The sequence below is a fragment of the Schistocerca cancellata genome, chromosome 4 (genome assembly GCF_023864275.1).
Source record: "Schistocerca cancellata isolate TAMUIC-IGC-003103 chromosome 4, iqSchCanc2.1, whole genome shotgun sequence".
Classification (NCBI taxonomy): Eukaryota; Metazoa; Arthropoda; class Insecta; order Orthoptera; family Acrididae; genus Schistocerca; species Schistocerca cancellata.
In genome coordinates, this window is record NC_064629.1 from 23033711 (window position 1) to 23057276 (window position 23566).

General features: G+C 40.2%; 1 protein-coding gene across 2 annotated transcripts in view; it reads left to right on the forward strand.

Moving 5' to 3' along the window:
- LOC126183205 (PRA1 family protein 3) overlaps positions 1–23566 on the forward strand; it is a 71481-nt gene that overhangs the window by 40218 nt on the left and 7697 nt on the right. The window contains exon 4 of one of the 2 annotated variants that reach the window (XM_049924980.1): positions 4271–4357. The exons of the other annotated variant lie outside the window; for it this stretch is intronic. Coding sequence (XP_049780937.1) covers positions 4271–4335 — 65 coding nt within the window. The 3' untranslated portion in view covers positions 4336–4357. The remainder of the gene's footprint in view (positions 1–4270; positions 4358–23566) is intronic. 2 annotated transcript variants of the gene reach the window in all.

Below are 23566 nucleotides of genomic sequence, written 5' to 3' on the forward strand. Positions count from 1 at the left end.
ATTTGGTATATTGGCAAGTAATATTTTAAGACAACAGGAATATATTTTTGATCTGTGCTAGCTGAATGCACAATGCTAGGACTGTAGTTTTGCCAGGGTGGAGTTTGTGCTGGATGGAGTGGGAGGGGTGAGGAAGGAGATGAGGAGATGATCGTAAACAGTTGAAGTTATAGCAAAAGACATGGTCGAGTTGTTCCAGTCTGGGATGATACTGGTTGCTGAGGGAGGTGATCTTTTCCAGCTGGTTTTCGGGGATTGTGGAAGGGTTAGGGATGTATGAGGGTATGGCATGGGTAAATCTGTTGACTAACTTTGGGGAATAGCACCTGTCTGTGAAGGTATCTACGAAACCTTCAGCACACTGGGAAAGGAAATTCTTGCCACTACAGATGTGCTGTCCAGACTTTATGGTAGTGATTTTCTTTTTTTTGTGTGGAAGGGAAAACAACTATAGAAATGCAGGTTGTGTTGGTAAGTTTGCTTTTTATGGAGAAAGGTACGTGTGAAGCCATCAGAGGTGGAGGTCAATGTCCAGGAAAGTGACACGGGCTGAGGAGGATCAGGTGAAGTGAATGTGAGGGTTGGTGTTGAGCCTTTGGAAGAATGAGGACTGTGCGTTTTGGTCTTGGGTCTAGATAATGATGTCACTGAACTTGAATCAGATAAGGGGTTTGGAATTTTGAGTTGCATGAAAAGTTTCCTGTAGAGGGCCCGTAAACATGCTGGCACCTGCATGGAACTGTCATATGTCAACCTGTCTGTGGGAATTGTTTTGGCATCGTATACTTCATTCCCTGACCTCGATCTCTGCTAGCCCCCTGCACCACATCCATCTCAACCCTGCTTTATCTTGCATCCGCACTATCTTCCCTGCAATTCCCCATTCCTCTGTCTCGTAACACACCCCCCACCTCCCTTCACATCATTATCATGCACCACTGGTGCCTGTGTCATGTTGCTATCATCCTGTGCACCTGATGGCTCACCTGAAAGCCAGCAAATTTTGGTTTTATGTGCCTTTGGACAACTCAATGCCTTGACTACTTAATAACTTACCTTTATTACGCTAGTTTCTGAACAGTTGCTTATTTTATAGATTGTATTCAACACACATGTTAAGAGTAATCATAATTGTACCACCTGCCTCTTGCTGAGGACAGTAACTGTTACATAATTTTCTGTTCATTGAGGCAGTTATAAAATACTTTAGGCATTGTCTTTTAAAATACCGTATTGACTTAAAAGAACTTACTTTGAAGCACCCTCATTTCCTTTTAAGTTGTACAGAATGTTATGTACTATCAAAAATCGAATGTTTAATTAACTTTGTATACATGTAAATCGTCTTTGGCCTATCCACTATTGTTATGAACTCTAGTAGCAATAAACAGATACCTAAGATAAATGTTAGGAACTGGCTGCAGCTACTTCTGTATTTCAATTGAAACTTTGTACTGTATTGTCATTGTCAAAATGGTCATTGATAAATTAGGGGATAGATAGTAATGCCTTTGCATTCCTGTCTTTAATATTATCAGAAATTATATGAGAAGTACTGGGAAAAGTGAAGCAACTGTATTAAAATTGTCATGCTTTCAGTGTGTTCAATTTCCTTTTTGTGTGGAGTATTTCGGAGTGACCAGGAAGAGAGACTTGGTGAGCTGAGAAAAAGTTAGCAAGATTTTTATTTAATAGTTTAACCCAAATTAGTTTTTGTTAAATTTTTTTACTTTTATTACTTTTACCTTGTTTGTTACACTATAAGACAAGCATTAAAGTGAAAGTGGGCTGGAAGACAAGACAACTTGGACTCATTATATTTAACTAAAAAAAAGTGTCAGTAAAAGGGAGAGGAGAAAGTATCATGTGGACAGAATTAGGAAACGGAAGAAGAAAAGGGTGCTGTCTGTCTCCTACCTTTCTCAACCTATGCTTTGAAAATATGATCGACTACTGCTCACTTGATAAGGGGATGAAAATTGGAGGAAGAAGAATATGGTGTTTGAGGTTTACAGATGTCACCACCCTTTTCGAGCAGATGAAAAAGAATTACAGGATATGGTGAATACAATTAAAGTTACAGGAAAGATTTATGGAATGAAAATCAGTACCAAGAAAATGGAATTTTATGGCAAGAGGAGGAAATAAGAGTAAAAGTAATGCTGAATGGAGAAATATTAGAGCATGTCCAAAGCTTTAAATATTTTTGAAGCAGGATAGAAACCAACTCGAAGAGTGACAAGAAATTAAAAACAAGAATAGCAATAGTGAAAGAGGCATTTATAAGAAAAGGAGAATTTTCTGCAGCAATATGGACAAAGATTTAAGGAGAAGACTAATACAATGTTTTGTTTGGAGTGTCCTCCTGTATGGTGCTAAAACATGCACTGAAGAAAGAAAGATGGAGCAAGGTGTGAAACTTTTGAGATCTGGACATGGCACAGGATGGAAAGAATGACATCAGTTAAAGAATAAGCCCATCATTTAAGTTGGATGGATAGTGAGAAATAAAGGAGTACTGAGAAGAGTAGGATAGAAAGATAATTAATGGATTAGAAAGAAGGAAATTAAACTGGATTGGATGCCCTTAAGTTGTGGTTTGATAAGTGAATGGTTATACAGAGATAAGTATGTATGTAAATGGCATCTCCCATTCTCTGTAAAACTTTTATGTTGAGATATTAAACTGTGAAAGCATTATTTTGTGTGTAACATACATTGTTCCCTGACGTAGTAGTAGTTGTAGGAGGAGTAGCAGTATTAGTAGTAGTATTCTGAATTTTCCACAGCTGCTTTGTATAATCTTTCTCATTAAAAGTACAAAGTATGATGGTGCAATAGTTCAGACTGGACTCTGCTTACTCGGGCATGGGTGTGTGTGATGTCCTTAGGTTAGTTAGGTTTAAGTAGTTCTAAGTTCTAGGGGACTTATGACCTAAGATGTTGAGTCCCATAATGCTCAGAGCCATTTGAACCATTTTTTTGGACTCTGCTTAGGAAGGAGCACAGTTTAAATCCCCATTAGACTATCTAGATTTATATTTTGTCTAAATCACATTTGGTGACTAGCAGTATGGTCTATTTGAAAAGGAAGTGTTTGTGTAAGCTCCCTAATCTGGTCATAAATACTCAGCTTTGGAGTAGTTTATTGTTGAATGGAAATATTCCTGCACATACCATATAGTTCCACAGTCTTGATTTGTTCAACTTTTATAAAGAAGCACACAATGTTACCTCCATGGTTTGTCACAGGTGTTAGCTAGTTGTCACGTACATGGTTCAAACATTGCTATGTAGGATTTGCTAAACTTTTTAACCTGTTTTCAAATAACAACTGGGAAATATTTAAATAGAATATGATTTTTTAGATTATTGACCACAGTGTAACCACTAAAGAATGTGTGTATGATAAGGTGCTTTCTTTGGGGAGTGTCTGCACAGACACGTAAAGAGGGTGTAACGGCAGACTGTAATCTGTTAATTATGTTCAGTCACAGAGTATGAGAGTATGGAGGTTCAGTTTGAAGTAGAAATGAATAGTATAAGATACATAGTGTTCTCGCATTTGAACACAGTATTTTTCTAAACAACTTCCATCCTCAACATGTCCTAGTACTACTTTGTAAACCTTCTTTATAAGTGGTCGTATTATTGGCTGATGTCAATGTAAATAATGAAAGATCGTGAGTGCTCCTCAGCATGCATAATTTGATTACTTAATGTTATGTTATTAACTCACTTTCCATTTCCACAACTTGTCATTTTTAAAGAATCCTGGCTTAAAAATTAACATGTATTCAGATCATTATATGTAAGTTGATATCTGATTGTCACCAAAAAATGTCAAAGGATTTTCTTGCTGCTGACAGAATTACTTCCTAATGTGACCTCATCAAAATATCACCTATCAAGAGATGGCAGTAGTACACCCATGTTCAAAGAGTGGTGCAGTTTTACAGGTCTGGTAGAAAGTAGTAATTTATCACTTAGAAATTTCATATTTACTCACATTTTACAGTTCTTTCAGACACATTACATTTACAAATCTTAAATTGGTCCCAAGTGAACTAAGGCTCTTCAGTAATTTTTGTAAGGCAGACATATAATATTCCCATAAAATTTTGCTGTTGCTTATCCAGTCAGTTAGTTATTCTGTAACAGCTTGGTTTAGGTCATTAGATGTGTTCTGATTTGAGTGTTCATCATTGTTTTGTAGTTTTTCTGAATTTTCATTCTGCATGAAAAATCAGCACATCATTTCACTTTACAGACAAGTTCACGAGTGAAATGAGTGGAGAGGCGCGTACAAAATTGAAAGATGCAAAATCAAAGTAAATATGGCAATGACTGTAGAAAGGTATGAGACATTACATCTTATATTACTACAAACATATCAAGAGTGAAGGCTCTCCAGGTGGTGGACATTGATAAAAATTTAAGCATAGATATTATTAGTTGCTTTATATTCAGAGTTCCTCATTTGACAAAGTCATTACATATTTTGCAATGAGTGCAGTTGTTGCTTAGTTTATAAGATGTGGTAAATTAATAATCTTGTTACAAAGTTAACAGTGAATTCGTTGTGTATGAGGCTGTATAAACATCACAAACAAAAGTTAAGATTTATAATAGCATGTGCCCCAAAAAATACAGAATTAAATTCTTCTTGTGGATCTATAAGCCATTTAATTACAGATTTGGTGTTGGTGCTGATAATGCCCAAGATATTAGCCATTTTTTCTGGAGACATGGTAGAAAAGCATTGATTGTGTGTTGTTTTGCGCAGAACAGTCAGATATCCTTTATTTGCTCTTAACAGATTTTGATGACTGTAGCTGCTTGTAGGATATATGAATGCAATGATATGCTCTGCTGGAACTGGAAAGTGGTACACCACCAAGCACCAGTCTGAAAGTTATCAAACTTTGTGTAAGTGTTAATGATTGAATGATTGAACTCTTTCCATTCAGAAATGATGTCCATCATCATCATCATCATCATCATCAGTAATCTTGTCTTGAGGGTTTTCTTGCCACACCTTAACTGACTGGAAGCTTCTTTTCATGCCTCCCCCATTGCATACCAGACATGCTCTATGGATGACATATCCAAGGACCAGGCAGACCAGTCAAGGATCTGTACATTCATCAAGGCACATGTGTTAAGAACTTTAGTGTGGGGCCTTGTATTTTTATGCTGGAATATGCCATTTGGTACCCTGATCCTAGAGAGTATATCAGGTTTTACCACTGTCATATACTGCCACGCATTCAGCCTCCCTTCAGCTGCCAAATCAGTCCTGTTGCTTTGCTGCTTCCTGTGACCTTCCCCCAGCTCACCTGCACACAGGTTTGCATCAGTCTACCTTATTTGCTAGCATAAAAGATGCACCTAGCTATTTTAAGACTTTTTTAGATACACCTTGCTATTTTAAGACTTTTTTTTAGGGAAAAAGTTTAAATACATCTACTGCAACACAGTTATATATGTGCTTGACATGAAACATTTGGGCAATATAAACAGGAAAAAATTGCTCATCTTTTAATTTTTGTCTTCAAATCCTTAAAATTCATCCTCAGGATTGAAAGAAGAAATACTTGAAGCTGCCATGTCAGAATCTGAATCATTGTACAACAAATTATCAAATTATCCTCTGTACCATCCAGTGCATTCCTGATTCCACACTTCCTAAATGATTTAATCATTGTTTCAGTTTTCATAGTGTTCCATGAAGCCTTGCCCGTGTTCCATGAAGCCTTGACAAACTCACAAACTTGAGAAATGCTAGGTCTCTTCCTCCTTCCTGACAGTGATAGCGTGCTTTTAAAATGTGTAGATTCAATCCTTCTGTTCCACTCCTCCTCCATAAGTCCCTTAAATGATCAATTGACACACACTTGTAACAGTTGACATAAACTACTTCTACATATACATCTACATCTACATTTATACTCCGCAAGCCACCCAACGGTGTGTGGCGGAGGGCACTTTACGTGCCACTGTTATTACCTCCTCTTTCTGTTCCAGTCGCGTATGGTTTGTGGGAAGAACGACTGTCTGAAAGCCTCTGTGCATGCTCAAATCTCTCTAATTTTACATTCGTGATCTCCTCGGGAGGTATAAGTAGGGGGAAGCAATATATTAGATACCTCATCCAGAAATGCACCCTCTCGAAACCTGGCGAGCAAGCTACAGAGTCTGCCACTTGAGTTTGCTAAACATCTCCGTAACGCTATCACGGTTACCAAATAACCCTGTGACGAAACACGCCGCTCTTCTTTGGATCTTCTCTATCTCCTCTGTCAACCCGATCTGGTATGGATCCCACACTGATGAGCAATACTCAAGTATAGGTTGAACAAGTGTTTTGTAAGCCACCTCCTTTGTTGATGGACTACATTTTCTAAGGACTCTCCCAATGAATCTTAACCTGGTACCCGCCTTACCAACAATTAATTTTATATTATCATTCCACTTCAAATCGTTCCGCACACATACTCCCAGATATTTTACAGAAGTAACTGCTACCAGTTTTTGTTCCACTATCTTATAATCATACAATAAAGGATCCTTCTTTCTATGTATTCGCAATACATTACATTTGTCTATGTTAAGGGTCAGTTGCCACTCCCTGCACCAAGTGCCTATCCACTGCAGATCTTCCTGCATTAGTTAGCCCTCATGGAATTACAGTGCACAGAGTCTTGAATTCATTCTGTCTGTTTTTAATGACTTCTGCTCTGTGAGAAGTAACTGATCCCATATTAACAGGGCAGCTTTCCTCAATAGGCCTCCAGGTTGCCTAGACCAAATTTTGTTTATCCACAACCTCATTCCTCCTCCATCCATCCAGCCTTTATTGTGTTCATAGACAAATACTCCTTTCAGCAGTTGTTCCTTAGGAAGCGTCTTCCTTTTAAAAAACCGGAAGTGGTGGTAATTGAGTTCCATCAGCACAGCAGGATAAAACAACTGTGTAGAGTTTTGACAATAACACTTTTTGTGCCCTTGGAATCCACAGTTCTGTTAGAAGGCACATCAAAGGTTAGTGGAGTCCATGTTCTCAGTTTGTGAGAGTTCAAACTTCTCTCTTTTCCTTGCGTTAATGATGAATCGATGAAATTCAACAATTTGTTCTTCATACTCAGCTGCCATCTTCTGCGATATTTTTGTCTCGGTCACATGTATAGTTGATACCTTGTCATTAATCATGAACACCATGATGTTGATCCAGTAAAGTCGACAATCCCTTTGTTAGTGGATATTGCTTTCGCTTGATGAATTATCATTTTTGTAGAAACTGAAATTCTGACTTGTCTGTTCTCTAAACTCCAAGTATTGAGTTCTGCTTAGTTTTGATCATTTAACAGTCCACTTCTCAGATTATATTTACTGTAAGGTGTCTTCTTTAAAACATCTTCCTGATGCTACCAAGTTCTTGTTTTTCAGTTGAGTGGCCTGAAATGCCTTTCTACTGCCCTGTTTCCATGCTCCTTTTTGCTTGTGCAGTCACTTGCAGCTTAAATGCTTTGCAAATAAAACCACAATATAGGTATGACCCAAGTGGATCTCCACACTGAACACATCAATAACTTAAGCCTGAATGAGCAATATAAAAACTGTTAATGCTGGGGCATGTGCAGCCACTGAATTCTATACAAATGGAATGCTCAAAATTTGCAGGGAAGCTAACAGTGAATTGCCTTAGGTCAAAACACTCCAATTTTGAAGAAATGGAGTTTATAGGTATCTACCTTAACTTCCTAACAGCGTATAAGACTCATCCAGTTTTTACATCTATTTTTGAAGGAAAAAAGTGCATCTTCTACACTGGCAAATAAAGTACTGTCACAAGCAGAAATGAGACACTTTACTGAATGCTACCTAATGCCACTTGGTATCCTAGGTGGCTCTCGCTCCACACCATGCAATTATCTTCTGTCCGTGGTACAGTGTCAGAGGTAAGTGACACATGGTGAGTTGAGATGTAAACCCAGCCTCCAATATTTTGTTCCTGATGGTCTGTGGTGACACTACCTGTAACCTTCTACCTCGATTTCAGCTGTTGTCATCTGTCTATTCATCAGAACCAGTCAAACTACCTTCTTACGGTGTACTCCTTTTGGAAGGACCATGCCTGCACTTCGTGCTGCTACACAGTCGGCCAAAGTCCATCTTGACATTACTCTTTCTACAGTCATTGTGCTATGACCAACTGCCTGTTTGATTAGTTGTGATGTTCACATGTCCATCTCACCAATGGTTCAATCTTTCTCGAAGTCCAAAATGTGGCAGTAAGCCTTATGCGCACATCATCTGGTGTGCTTCAATGTGATCTCCACCTGAAAAGTTCCAGTAATGTCACACGTAATGACAGTCATGTACTCATGCCATTCACCTGCGGGAATGGTTTTTTTCTGTACAGAAGATAAGCTTACGTAGGAATGAAATTTTAACGAATCTATTCCAAAAGCATTTAAATAGTAGAGCATGTTTGGCAGTCATGGGTCGTGTTTGTGGTGTAACAATTTCCATTCCTGTCATTACATTTTTAACAAGTGCAGAAGCTGCTATTGTTTTATTTTTAGGTAGCAAGTGGTGAAAAAACCTGTAGTCAGTTATATTCATGAATTAGTCAGTAGTGAATGCTAAACAATACACATATGCAGTGTGTTTGAATTTCACATTATAACAAAAAATTTTACCATACTATATACATAAAATAAAATGGTATACCTGCATGTTTATATAAATTTGCATACAGCTGGCTGTAAAAACTTAGTAGCTGATGAATGGCATCAGTAAAGATGTATGCATAAATTGACAATTGTATGTTTTCGAATATGGTATCTTATCTCCAGCTTTTTTAATGTAATTTTTAAAGAATTTCCTGATCTGATTGCTGATGCCTTAAAATTCCACAAAGTTTGCAATAGTACAGGCCATAGTACTGCATATTTCACTTCAGGTAAACTGTTGGTTTCCGGTTTGAATTAAAAAGTTGCAAAAGTAAAATTACAGGATACTACTAGCTTCTTGTATGTTTTTGTTAAGATTAAACTGCTGCAGTTTAATTAATAAACTCTACAACTTACCTGTAATGAAACTGGAGTCATCGATATAGAGGATAGCAGACTTCCCAAAGAAGTTACTCTCATTCTACAGTAGAAAATGAACAGATTGAGGATACACATGCTGTTAATTTTGGAAAGGCTTTGGAACATTTACAGGAAACAGAGTGCTTAGTAAAGAAAGGATAGATTTTAATATTTAATTATAAACAAAGCATACATGATCAAAATTATGCATGTATTGACAGAAAAATCTTGATTTTCATACTGGTTGTACATCAATACATTCTATGTGAGTGCTGTATGTAGCACTACAAACATCAGACTGATACTCCATTTCCTATCCATGTCGATTGGTCAGGCCTTGAGAAGTTCTGTATGGTTCCAATACTTTGTGTTGAACCGAGACACTTTTTATTTAAATAAACCTATATTTTAATTCTGCAGAAGGAAATCTATGTCAATGTGCTTTGAATTTGGAGTCACCCCATCAGCTCTCCCATCTTAAAATTCTTATGTTAGTATATCAGTGGGGACCTTGTAGTGGGTCTGAAATGAAGGTATCTGTCTCTTGAGACAGTTAACATTATAAAGGAGGTTTTAGAAAGAATATATGTATTTTGAACACCTGTATTTATTAAACTGTAAGACATGCAATTATGAAACTTGGGATGCACATTTACAAATCTCTGAAGTTTAGATTATAGCTGTTCAATATGTCCTCCACAAGCAACATGTACAATATCACATCAATAGTTGAATTCCTCCCATACTCTGGTAAGTACGTCCATCGTCACTGATGTTACTACAGTACAGATCCAGTTCAAATCTTCTAGGTTCTGCGGTTGTGTCGGTGCATAATGTCCTTGATGAACACGCCCACCCCCTCCCCTCCCTGGAAGAAATCACAGGGTGTCAAATCTGGCAATTTTGGAGGCCAGCTGAGAAGTGCTAACTCTCCTGCTGTTTGATGACCACCCTAGCGACTCTGTAGAGTTTTATTCAGACATTCACACCTTGGCAACTCCAGCGAGGGAGAAAATGAATTGCTGAAAACTGAAGTTGTTCTCATTCATCCTGAGAAACAGCCAGTTATAACATAGAAAGATAGTGCTGACTGTTTCTCATGTTACCATTCAGAAGAATGGACCATAAAGAGATGAGTGGGATATTGCACAAAACACATTGACATTGTGTGCATGTGCATTCTGTAGGTGCTGAATTTGAACATAGTGTTTGTTACTTCCCCTGTATGGTGGAAAGTCACTTCATTACTGAACACAATGCATTGTGCAAAAGTGTCATCATTGCCAATAGCATTCTGAAGCTCATCAGAAAACGCCACAAGTTTGTGTTTGTCGTCGTGACTTAGAGCCTGTAACAGCTGTAACTTGTACAACTTCATAATCAACAGATTTCTCAAAACATGCAAATTTTTTATTTTTTTATTTTTTTTAGGCACTTGTAACTCCTGATTGGTGCGATGAGTCGATTTTTTAGGACTATGTTGGAAAACAGTTTGAATTTGTTTGAAATTTTCATTGGAAATGAGGGTGACCAGGATTCTTGCCTCTACATACACAACTTGTCTACAGACTGTCAATACTGTTTGTGAATGTTCCATCCAGTTGCAAGCTCAGTTTGATACCTCAGCCTGAGAAGTCTTTGCATTATAATTATGGAATTATACTTCACAAACTCAAGAACACAATATCATTTTTCCTGTGGAGTAGGTATTTCGCAGTGGCAACGGCATTGATTATAAACTAGACAGTGTAATCTTTCCTTCAGTAACCAAGGTGTGGTGCAATGCTCAGTAGTTTTCACAACATAATACTTTGTTATACATGTACTGCTTTTGAAACACCCTGTATTTTCCTCTTATATATATAAAACCCCACTGGCTGTTGGGATAGACTTTATTGAAAAGTAAGATGGATCTGGTAGAGACTCAAAAGGTGTGTGCACAGGTAATGCTTCCACAAGACGTAAAGCTGCAGTGAATAGCAAGAAAATAGTTTTAAAATAGGAAGGAGGCATCCAGACATTTAATACAACATAATGAGAATACAGGTAGTGTGTTATTCACAAGTGGTGTTATGATAGCTGTTGGTCTCTACTACCACTCATTGAGGAATAAAAATTAAGTAAGGCATGTGTAAGAAATTGTGTACTTTTAGCACTGGGTTAAAATAGTGATAATGCCACGCTGGCCTATTGGCACTTTCATGGGCCCTATAAAGCCAGCAGCACAGGCTCAGATGTCAGTTGTCTTCAGACAGTGCTCTGTTATCATATGTCGTACCTATTGTTGTTCAGCTCCTGATCTTGATCCATCTAGGCTTGTGCCATTGGAGGTGCCGGCAATCATGGGGGATTTTCTAAGAATGAGCTGATTACCATCTCAGTCTACATCTTCTAAACATAAACAGAATGAGGCTAAAGATTCCAAGAATCTCTCAGGTGCACTTCAGTTAGTCCTGGTATTACGTACTGAAGGTGGTCAGTCCTTTGCTATGATTAATCCATTCATTATTTAGAAAGGTGTTGATCTGGTTGCAGGCCTTGTGATATCTGCTCTCGTTTATGTAATGGCACTGTGCTTTTGGAGACCAATTGTGATTTTCAAGCCCAACAACTGCTTGTAACTTCACTCCTCCATGGCCGTCCTGTTTGTGTTGAGACCCATCAAAGATTAAAACATAGAATTCTGCATGTGGTTTTATTTACACTAGGTCTTTAGATGGCCTGACTGAGGGAGAAATTCAAGCGTACCTGTCTGATCAGGATGTCACTGCAGTCCATTGGGTAATGAAGTAAGTCAATCCAGCCTTAGTGCCTACACACACTCCTTTTATTACATTTGATAGAGTAGTGCTTCCATCAAAGGTTCAAGCAGACTATGAAGTTGTCATGTTCCAACCATAAAATCCAAACCCGATGCACTGTTACGAATGTCAACACTACAATCGCATTGGAATATGCTGTCGAAATATGGCAAAAATTGGTAGTGTTGCTCACTAGGGCGATTGCCTCCTCCTCCTCCTCCTCCTCCTCCTCCTCCTCCTCCTCCTCTCCACTGTATCAATTGCAATGAAGACGATGCAGCCTCATACTGAGAATGTCCCATGTATCTCAATGAGTGTGCTGTCCAGGAGATCTGAGTCAAGGAAAAAGTGCCTTACCCTGCCGCTAGCAAGTTGTAAAACCTGCATTCTGCCATTTGGCACTTATAATGCCATTCTTGCTGTGTCTCGCTCCATGAAGGTCATGGTCATGCAGACTTGCGACCTCAAATTCAGCACTGCAGTTATAAATTCACCCAGTGTCAAGGTAACAGCCCCATATCTCTCTCCTCCAGCTGTGCGACAAGCCACCAAATCTTCGTCTCCAGCAGCAAAATCGCCCACTACACAACCAGCAGGTTGGAAAGGACAGAAGGAATACTCGTCCAAAGATTTCTTATGTCCCTACAGCCAAGAAAAGTCTGAGTCTTCATCTGCCAGTCTGAAAGGCTCAAGAAATCAAAAAAAGACAAACAGTCCTCTCCTTCACCAATTCTGAGATCCTCTTCAGTGTTGTCACTGCATGATACACTCATCCAGCCAACCCCCGTTTTACCAGTGCGCAGTGCCAACTGTTTTTCTGCTCTGGAATCTGCAGGCTAGCCCAGATAGACTGTCAATGCCTCTGTAGATCTTGTGGAACAGAATCCTTTAACCTCTGCACCCTATAACAGCGAGTCTTCAAAGGGTGACAGCCCTTCATTTTTTCCCTTCTCCCCTTTACTCATCATGACTCTCCTCCAATGGAACATCAGCAGCATTAGATCGAACAAGGAAGAATTACAGCTGCTCTTTACATCACAGCATCCACTTGTTTTCTGCCTTCAGGAAAAAAATTGTCCCCTTGCGACCACTTTGACCTCTTGCATTTCTTTCCTGTCTGTCTTGACCTTCCCCCCCTCCTGAGGACAGCATTCCATCTCGGGGTGGGGGGGGGGGGGTGTCATGCTGCTCATCAGGGATCATTCATAGTCAAACCATCTCACTGAACACCTGACTGCAAGCTGTTGCAGTCCAATTTTCCTTTCTAGCTTCACCTTTTCTTTTTGTAATGTCTACATCCCTCTGTCTTTCGGTATCTCCAGGGCAGACTTCCTCCAGCTTATTGGTCAACTCCCTCACCCCTTTCTGCTGCTCTGTGACTTTAATGCACACCATCACCTTCGGGGCTCTTCCAGAACCTTAATGCACTCCATTCCCTTTTGGGCTCTTCCAGAACCTATCAGAAGTGTGCCCTTGGCTGACCTTCTCAATGAACTCGACATCATCTGCCTTAACATTCGAGTACTCTCATTCCTTTGACTCCATGCACACCTATTCCCATTTGACCTCTCATTCTGCAATGCCCAGCTTGCCCTTCTTCTCTCTGAAACTGATGCTGTCCATTTGCTGACTCCTACCCCCACCTATGTGTAAACCCAATTGACAGCTTTACTCATCTCTGGCGACCTTAGACAAACATCATTTCCCCAGTTGGGTTGACCAGGTAGAATGCCTTAAAAATGTTATCCTTACTGCCAGAGAACATTCCATTCCTCACACTTCATCTTTACCACATTGTGTCCTGGTCCCTTGGTGGAGGCGTGCCATGACGCAATTTGTGTGTGGAAACATGCTCTCCACAGTTTTAGCAGTCATCTTATGATGATGAACTGTCTTCATTTTAAACAGTTGCAGTTGTGTGTGCAGTGTCATCACATTATTCAGTAAAGCAAAACAGTTAGCTGGATTTCATTTACTAGTTCTTCTAACAGTTCCACTCCCTCTTCCGTCATGTGGGCCAAAGTCTGACGGCTCTCTGGGACCAAGGCCCAGTCCTCAATTTCCGCCCTGACTGTATGAGGTGATGTCATTATGGACCCTATTGCTCTCTCCCCAACACCTTAGGCCTCTATTTTCTGGAGATTTTGAGCTGCACTCACTATCATCCCACCTTCGTCCATCTGAAATGAGTGGAGGCAGCTTGGATGATACTCGTCTCCTCTTAGATTTGTGAATGCTACAATTCCACCTTTACTATGAGGGAGCTAGATCATGTTCTCACTTCATCCCAGTCTTCTGCCCCTGGGCCAGACAATGTTAACATCCAGATGTTGTAGCACGTTTCTCTTGCAGGCATGCATTTTCTCCTTGATAGATACAATTGTATCTGAGCAGATGGCACATTCATACCCATACCTAAGGCTGGGAAGGTCAAACACCTTCCCTGTAATGTGTGATTCATGTCCGGCTGGTATGGCAGCTCGAGTCTCACAATTTACTAACCACTGCACAATGTGGATTTCAGGCATGACATTCTGCTGTTGACCATGTCATCACTTTGTCAACCCATGCCGTGAACAGTTTTCTGTGGAAGTACCAGGACTGTAGTTGTATTTTTTGTTCTAGAGAAGCCTATGACACCTGCTGAAGGAGTGGTATCCTCCATACTATCTGCATGTGGGGTTTCTGAGGCCACCTGCCCTTTTCCCTTCAGGACTAAGTTTTCAAGTTACGTGTGGGTTCTGCCTTGTCAGACACTTTTACCCAGGAAAACGTTGTGCCTCAGTGCTCTGTCCTGAGTGTCATCCTCTTTGCTGCAGCCATTAACCCTATTATGGCCTGTTCCCTGCCAGGCATCTCTGCCTCTTTTTTCGTCAATGACTTTGTGATCTATTGCAGTTCTCCCTGGACTTGGCTCCTTGACCAGCATCTTCAGTGATGTCTTGATCATCTTTACGTATGGAGCATTGACAATGGCTTTCACTTTCCCACTGACAAAATTGGCAGCTCAATGGCTTTCTTCCACCATCCTTACATTTGAACCTGTTGCTCTTCCGTTTGCTGAAACTATGAAAGGCCTGTGGCTCACGCTTAATAGAAAATTTTCTTGGTCCTCCCACGTGTCTTACCTGGCCACACGCTGCATCTGGTCTCTGTTCTACGTGTTCCTAAGTGGTACTCACCGGGGAGCGGATAGGACCACCCTCTTCCCTTTGTACTGATCTCTTGTCTGTTCAAAACTAGACTATGGTTGTTTCATTAATGCATCTGCATGTCTGTCCATCTTACACTGTCTAAATACAATCCACCATCATGGAATCCATTTGCTCACTGGCGCTTTTACACTAGCCTGGTTGAGAGCCCCTACAAAGAAGCCTCCGAATTACTATTATTATTGGCATGATGTTCTCCTCAGTGGATATGCATGCTGTTTGTCTGCCATACCCTGCCACACATCCTATGCCGTCTCCTTATATGACTTCTTTGACCACCAGTATGGGGCACTTCCCTCTTCTTTTACCTCCTGGAGTTTGCTTTCGACTATTGTATCAGCAGTTTAACTTCACGCTACCTGCCACTCTCCCAGTGGATGTGAACCCTTCACCACCGTGGCTTCATGCAACGGCCCGTTTTCACCTTGGACTTCATTTGTTTCATAAGGAAACTACTCCATATTCAATCTATCACTGTAAGTTTGTTGACCTGTGCACAGAACTTAGCAATAGTACCTTTGTGTAAACTGACGGCTCTCAGACTGACCGTGGTGTCAGGTGTGCCTTCATCATTGGCACCGAGAATTTTTGGTACCAGCTTTCAGAACACTGCTCAGTATTTACACTAGCACTCTTTGCCCTCTATCAGGGCATGCAGCACATCTTACGACACAGGCTTTTCAGTTAAGTCATCTGCTCAGATTCTCTCAGTATCCTTCAGAGCATGTGTGTGCTGTACGCAATCCATCCCTTAGTGCAGTGGATCCAAGAAAGCTTCCAATTGCTCAATCTTGAGGGAACCACTGTGATGTTTCTAGGTTCCTGGTCACGTTTGTCTGATGGGGAAATAAGACTGCTGATGCTGCTGCCAAGGTTGCAGTCTTGCAATCTCTGCCTGCTAGTTCTTCCATTCCTTCCAATGAGCTCCATGTTGCTGTCTGTCAGCAGCTTGTGTCACGTTAGCGTCACCACTGATCTTACTTGTGCTAATTGTCATCAACCTTTGACAGTTCACCATCTCCAGTCCAAATGCCCTTCTCTTAACCACTTAGGTTCTTATATATGTTAGCCGCCTGAGTTACTGGCCGTTTTAGCGAATGCCACGTGGGCTGTTGACCATGTTTCACTTTTTAAGCATCATAGCAATAATGGTGAAGGGCATTTAATCTTTAGTTCGAGACCTCTGTTGTCTGTATGGCATATTTTGTGGACATTTCTCCAAGAGGAAGTCCTTGTTCTTAGGTCTCTTTTCTTCCATCGATTGGGCTTACTGTGTAGTTGCTTGTAACTCGTTTTAAAATTTTATTCATGGCTGTCAGTCAGCTGCTGTGAAGCACATTTTAAGAATAGAAATAATCAGTCGTCAGCTGCACAATTTTTTTTATTAACTTCTTGACAAGGTTTTAAGGTACTAATGTAAATGTGTTGTACTGCAGCTGTTATTTATAAGAGCTGTGGGTAGAGGTCCTAAACAGAAAGGCAACTTGTAAAAATGCAGTGGAGTCTCACACTTGCTGTTCGGCCAGTCTCTGCATCAAGATACATGAAAGTTCAAAGCTCCTCCATCGGCCCATGGCACCACTGTCAGCTGATTATTAAATAAACTTGGTCATTGTACCTATTTTTAGCCCCCTTTTCACCAGATATGTTATTTTTGTGTATAAATTTATACACTTGATTAGCACATGATGTAAGGTCATAATGGTGTTTCATTTCTTTTTAAGACTGATGTTCTGTTTTGTTTGACTTATAGTAAAGATACAAGTGTCCTTATTGTGCTTAGTTTTCGCAAGCTTTTAGGCACATTAGTGCTTGTTTCTTCTCATCTTTTATAGTGAAGTGAAATCTTTTATTATTCTGTCAGGGCTAATCGTAGTGTGTCTCATGGTATTTTAATATTTTGCTTATGATATGAAGTTGTTTTTGGTCACCACATCTTCGCATTTTTTACATTTCTTTTTAACTGATTGACAGTACTATGTAAAAATTGTAACGAAGGTACGTTTATATTCTGTTTTCACTGTACACTTCTTGTTTTTAATCAGCTGTTAATTGTGATCCAACCCTGGTTATCACTTAATTCTTATTTTATACCCATTTTTGTAGGACTCCATTGTCCAGAGTTTGCCTGATGATTGCTTTCTGATTCAAGCCTAATTGTATGATCTTCTGAGGATGGTAAATTTATTTGCCAAACCTAGACAAGAAGTTAATTTAATAAAAAAATAGTGCAGCTGATAACTGAATATTTCTATTATTCTTAAAAAAAATTAACTCCTTTTTAGCATTAATGTTTTCAGGTTCTGACATGGGCATGCATGATCGTAGTTGTTTTTGCGCCCTAAAACAAAACAAAAAAGACACCTATCACTGCTTTTTGGACAAAGTTTTGTGACATTCAGTAAAAAATGGAGCCGTTTCTATACGTTATTGGCTCCTGGGATGAGCAATGTCATACCTCCTCACATTATGAGCTGTTTTGTCAGTGAAATCTGAATACCAACATGTTCATTAAAAGTAATTCTGCCAAAGAGTATGCCTTTCTGTGAACCCTGCAACTTATATTTTTACTGCCATGTGAAGAATACATTTACTGATTACAGGAGTGTCCTGTTCTCATTGCACAGTGAAGAGAAATCACAAGAAGAAGTGATGCAACGAAAATAAGCACCTTCATTAACAATCAGTTGCAAACTCCTGCTTTTGAGAAAATGCTTGGATATGCTTAGTTTGCCATGAAATTAGTGCCAGATTGAAAGCTATTTAGCAACATTAATGATGTTGCTTTTACTAATGATATTCACACAAAAAAAAAATGTGACTGAGACTTCGTACATTGCCCTTGGTGCTCTGAATTTTTATGCTTTGATTTTTGTATGCATTGGTTTCCTTAAAAGATAAAAAAAAAAAGCAAAAATTGAAATATTAGGATTTACATTTCATTTTTAATTATTCTTAGTTATGAGATTTATATAAGATTTGCAATGATAAAATCTATTTTTAATAAGATTTAAAATGCTTATTTCTTTTATCAATAATTCCATTGTATTTCATGATGTCACAAAAAATATTGATGTTGCATACTTATGCAACAACAAAAGGAAGAACAAAGAACCAGCACTAGATTGGATTTGAACATAGGATGCAGAAAGTTGAAGTTGTGCTCTGAACCACTGCTTGAATTTAAATTGCATGGATGAACTGATAAAGTACTATCAAAACTTTGTCTTTCTCACAGAACATGTTGAGTGTTGGCACTTAAGCCAAAATAGGAACCCTTTTAAGTGATTTTTACCCATAATGGATGCAATTGAACTCAATGACTGTTCCTTTATAGGATGTAGGATAATAACTTCTACCAGTCATAATATATAATTTTATTTAATGTATGACTGGTTTTGAGGTTGTGCCCATCTTCCGGTGGTATACATACAATGAAATGCTTCCATGCTCAGTGTTGGAGATCACTGTTTAAATAAAAAACTAATAATGTGAGGATGAATAAACAGATACAACTGAAACAATTGGAAGTTGATGAGCAAAGTGTGTTGTAAAGCATTATAGTACTTACGTTCATCTGGAGTATCCATGTTGTTTCCACTTTAATACCATCTGTATTTAACTACTAAACTATTGTACAACACATGTCACTTATCAACTTCCAATTATTCCACTTGTGTCTATGTACTCATCATCACATTATTTGTTTTCTATCTGAACAGTGATCTTCAGCATTGAGTGTGGAAACATGTAATTGAATGTAACCCACCTGCAGACAGGCACAAAGCTCGAAACATATTGTGCATGAAATAAAATCATCATCTTTGTGACAAATAGTGCAGATTCCCATTGTTAGCTTCACTATGCCACTGTAGTGATCTTTTCTCAAATTTTTCTTATGTTGCAATTTTATATCACAGATTTGATGATGGTGGCACTGAAACATGTCATGAGAAGTGAAAACCGAGAACAATATATTTTAGCAGCCAAGACAAGTGTAATCATTAGTGCTAGTATTCACTGTTTGCTCAGCAGGCAAGGATGGCAAGAAATAAAATATCAGTGCATTTAATTGTGATTTGATATGGATGCCAGATAAATGGGGCACTCTGTCTCTGATGATGACCGGGCATTGAGCTCTTTACATGCCATCATGTCAAGGCTAAATGATGAGTACTTAAAGTTGGAGAAAACTGTCATCATCAGAGTCGGCCTGGATTGTCAACAGAATGTTGTTAACAGGAATTATTGTCAGCTGTCACAGACTGTAACAGAAGACACACAGTGTACAGTACAGTCATTTCAGTACTTGTCAATGACATTTCATATAAAATAACGACTTCGCTGTGTGGTTCAGATGCCACCTACCAGCACATTTACTTTTATTCATTGTGTATCACAAGCCATAGGCATATTTGCATGGGTTTAGGACTACCGCCATTGAGCACTTAGTGTGGAAAAATTTCACATGGAATGATGACTTGCAGTACACGTAAACAATGTATCCCACTTGCCATCAGAACACCATTAAGGCAGGTGGTGCTGTATTCTCACATGAGAAAATGTTTAAATTGGATGAAATGGGGTCACGTAGCTCCCCTGCAGCACTGCAGAAGCAACTTCGTTTTCGTAACACCCCTGGTCAGTGACTGAGTGAACATACTGACACCAATGTACCAGTGCAGAACAATGGCGAATTGCTGTGCCAGCTGATTACTGCAAGTAGCATAAGTATGGCAATGAGCACTTACTTCTACCTGCATCATCATGTTCCTCCCCACTGTGGAAAATTCACTGCCCGTATCCCATGCTGCATTTGAACCTGTAACTCTCTGAACACACACACACACACACACACACACACACACACACACACACACACACACACACACACAGTGAATTGTTAGCTCCTTCAAGCTCCTTACAAGCAGGCTTCACAAACCACGATGCCACAAGGAACACCACTGTGCCTCTCCAAAACATCAAGAATGGGACCTCTCCCCAGGTCGCAGATAACTTTCGTCAAAGGTAGTACAGAACTGTGCTTCACAGTTGAACATGATGCGATGCTATTCATTAGCAGTCCATGCTTCTCAGTCGCAGCACAACTCCAGAACAACTGTTTGTGGTATTTTGTTAATGCAGACTATGCATGGGACAGTAATTCCCTAGCCCGGCTCCTGTTAGTCTCTGACCAATGTTGCAGATTGCCACAGACTGTTGCAGGGAGTTTATTAATTGTTCTCAGATGGCAGGTGCAGATGTGAAAGGATTACAGTGTGCTTAGTGCACAGTACAGTGATGCTCCACTGTGGTGGTCAGACATGGTCACTCATAACCTTGACAATAAGTATGTATACTGTCACATTCGAATGCCCCACAAATCTGGATACTGCACGATACAACAAGCTGGTCGAATGAAGATCCACAGTGAGGCTCCTTTAAAACTCTGTTAGGTGCTGAAAATATGGTCTCACTGTCCTTCAGTTATAGTGCGACATCTGATGCTGTTCACATTCTCCACATACTGCAGCTTTCTGGGGTGTGCTAGGATGAGGGAGCATGCAACTGGTAGCTTAGACAGCATCAAAAGTTAAAACATATTATTAATACTCATGCAACTATACTTTTTGGGGTCTCAGTGGAGGCAGCAGCCACATCCCCTCACAGTATCTGGCAAGAATGGCATGTGGCAGCAGTGAGCTGATGGCTACCAAGTAGTGACAGTGACATCCAGGAATGCTGCCTGCAGAAACTTATGCAGCCGTGTACACCCGAGTTACAGGGACGCGGCTGCACACAGATGGAACTAGTGGTGCCAAAGACTGTCATGTTGCTCGCAGCGGAAGCCAGTTCCTGGTGGTGGATCTCATCCTTGCAAGTGACAGTGCGTAGTGCCTAGGTGTCTGTACGGGCACCGAAGAGTAGGTGGCTATGCTGTCCTGGTCTCTTTCCACTGCCCTCCAGGGCAGGAGTCTGACTTCTATAGGAGTGGGCCAGGAGACGGCCCACATGTAGAGGAGGAGGAAGACTCAGCACTAGCAGAAGGTGCGGCAGTGGAGGCTAAGATTTTAGCAGCTGTGTGCTGTTCCATATCACTCAGTCATCTGACGGGGCCCCTCATCCCTGTAAGTGCTGGGTGGACTGCTCTCCTCGCTAAAATTAATGGTTATTTATACTGGTTCGCAGCGCACTTGTTATGCAAACACACTGTTTCTAATCACACTCTGGACAAAAAATCCGGGGGCTGGCCATGTGTAAACAGCTCGACTCGTCCTGCAAGAGCTCCATTTTTACCGCTGCATTGCGTTATTTTGGTGCTTGGTTTAGTTCACCCCAGGCTGTATAAACAGCCTTGTTGCTGCAACCAGCATGTCAACAGTTTATCACTGTCCAGCTGTCTTCAACAGCTGTGACTGGTCTGCTAGTTTCTGGAGTAGTGCCTAAAAAATAGTGATAGCACTACAGTACCCTACAAGGTTTGGTGACAACACCAAACACAAAATGCACTTATGCACTCTGGTGGTCACTCTACCCACCACAGAGATTTGTAGCTGTAATCCCTTACATACCCTCTGATGGTGTGTACATGTACAATGTTATACTGACATTCAACCACATATTTCGGGTGCTTCACTTTTAACTGCAGGTTGTATCTGATAGTGAATGATGGCACACTGGTGCATCGGGCACACTGTCTCCTCATGTTACCTCTCGTGCAACAGTACTGTGGTGCCATTTTTTAACAGACTATGTTCTTCCGCATATGGCACATGTTTCTATAAACTGTTTACATAATGTTGATGTATTCTTGTGACCGTCAAGGTCCCCAACTATGTCCCCGGCAGACCACTTGTGTAACTAGCTTGGATGTCAACTCTATCCTAGTGCCAGTATCCAGGATATCAATGACCAGCTAAGAATTGTGGGGTCAACTTGCCTCAGGGGAGGCTTTATGATAAATGCCCAGCCGAATTAGAGCACACAGGCTAGAGGGAATGCAACGTCATGCTAATAAATGGGGTCTTACTGCCAAGTTCTTTGTAAAATTAAGTTGAATCTGTGAGGATTGAAATAAAATTATATACATACTCAACTCATGAAGTTACATTTCATTTCCTTCTCCTCCAGTAGGTGCTTCACTGTTTTTGTCAGGCAGATAGTCGAATTAGCATAATGTAAAGAGTTGCTTCTGATACTCTCTGTGATATTGCCTTACATGTCCCAGTAGCTGTTCCATTGAAATTAGGTTATTCTGTGCTGTTGTCGTTTGGTCTATGGAGGTGAGAAGTGTTGAGTACAAAGTGGTGTTTAGGCATGTTAGGTTTTCATTGGACAGGATCTTCAGAGGAAGATCAGGTAGTAAAGCAGAGAATAAATGGTGTTCGGCATTGTAATTCCTGTAAAAGTTGAAATTTGCGGTCAGTATCTTCCCACATCGGTGATGGCTTACTTCACAACCTCATGTGGAGGGGCTACTATTGCTGCAGGTGGAATTTGCTGACTTTGCTGGGTCTTACTATTCTTACCTCTACCTCCTACCATCTCCCTCCTGTCTTTCGAGGAGGCTGCTGGCAACTTTGGCAGAGCTTCTGGGATATCTCTGAATGGACGCAATCTCTCCACCTGCACCACAGTGGTACATATCAGAAGCTGTAATTTCACATTGACCTGGGACATGTTCTTGACCACCTGATAATGTATAATCCATTTATTTGTTTTACCATTAGGAATATAAGGGTTGGTTATCATTACCTACTGCTCAATTCAGAACTTAGGTAGTTTCTTTTTGTGTTTTTGTTCAATTTCTTGCAGCTATAGAGCTTTGATATCTGTGTCCACACCTGATACCAAACATCTCTAAACCTTTCTGCAGTGTTGTGGATGGTTGACACATCTTTGTCAGGAGGTGGTTTGCATAACTTTAAAGGGGATGCCATTCTCCACCCATAGTCAACCTCTCATAGTGACAGTCCAGTACTCTCTTGGATCTTCGAGTTGTAAGCTGCTACTATATATGATATTGTAAACATCTGTCACTGTGATGACTGTTCACATAGTAACTCAACATTTTACTTCTGGCCTTGGGCTCTGTTCTTACATTAGCCTGTGGGTGCAGTGCACTCGTCCATAACTTCCAAATTTGCTGGAGCTTCATCAGTTCAGGTATAAAATTGGTTCAATGCTGCATGAGCTACTGATCTGCCTGTTAATTTGGTATGACAGCATGAGAATTGGACCAATTCCCCTCTGGTGTTTGCACAAAGGACTGAAGATATCCATGCCAGTCATTTGGAACAGTGGGCTGTCCTTCGGCAATTTCTGCAATGGTTCCCACTTGTGGCTAAGCTCTGCTCCTTGTGCTCAGCTTATACGGTACTTCACATGTTGCTCCACTTTCCACTTTTGTGTCCACCACCAGTAGTTCTCTGCAATGTGTCACTTTGTAGTTCAT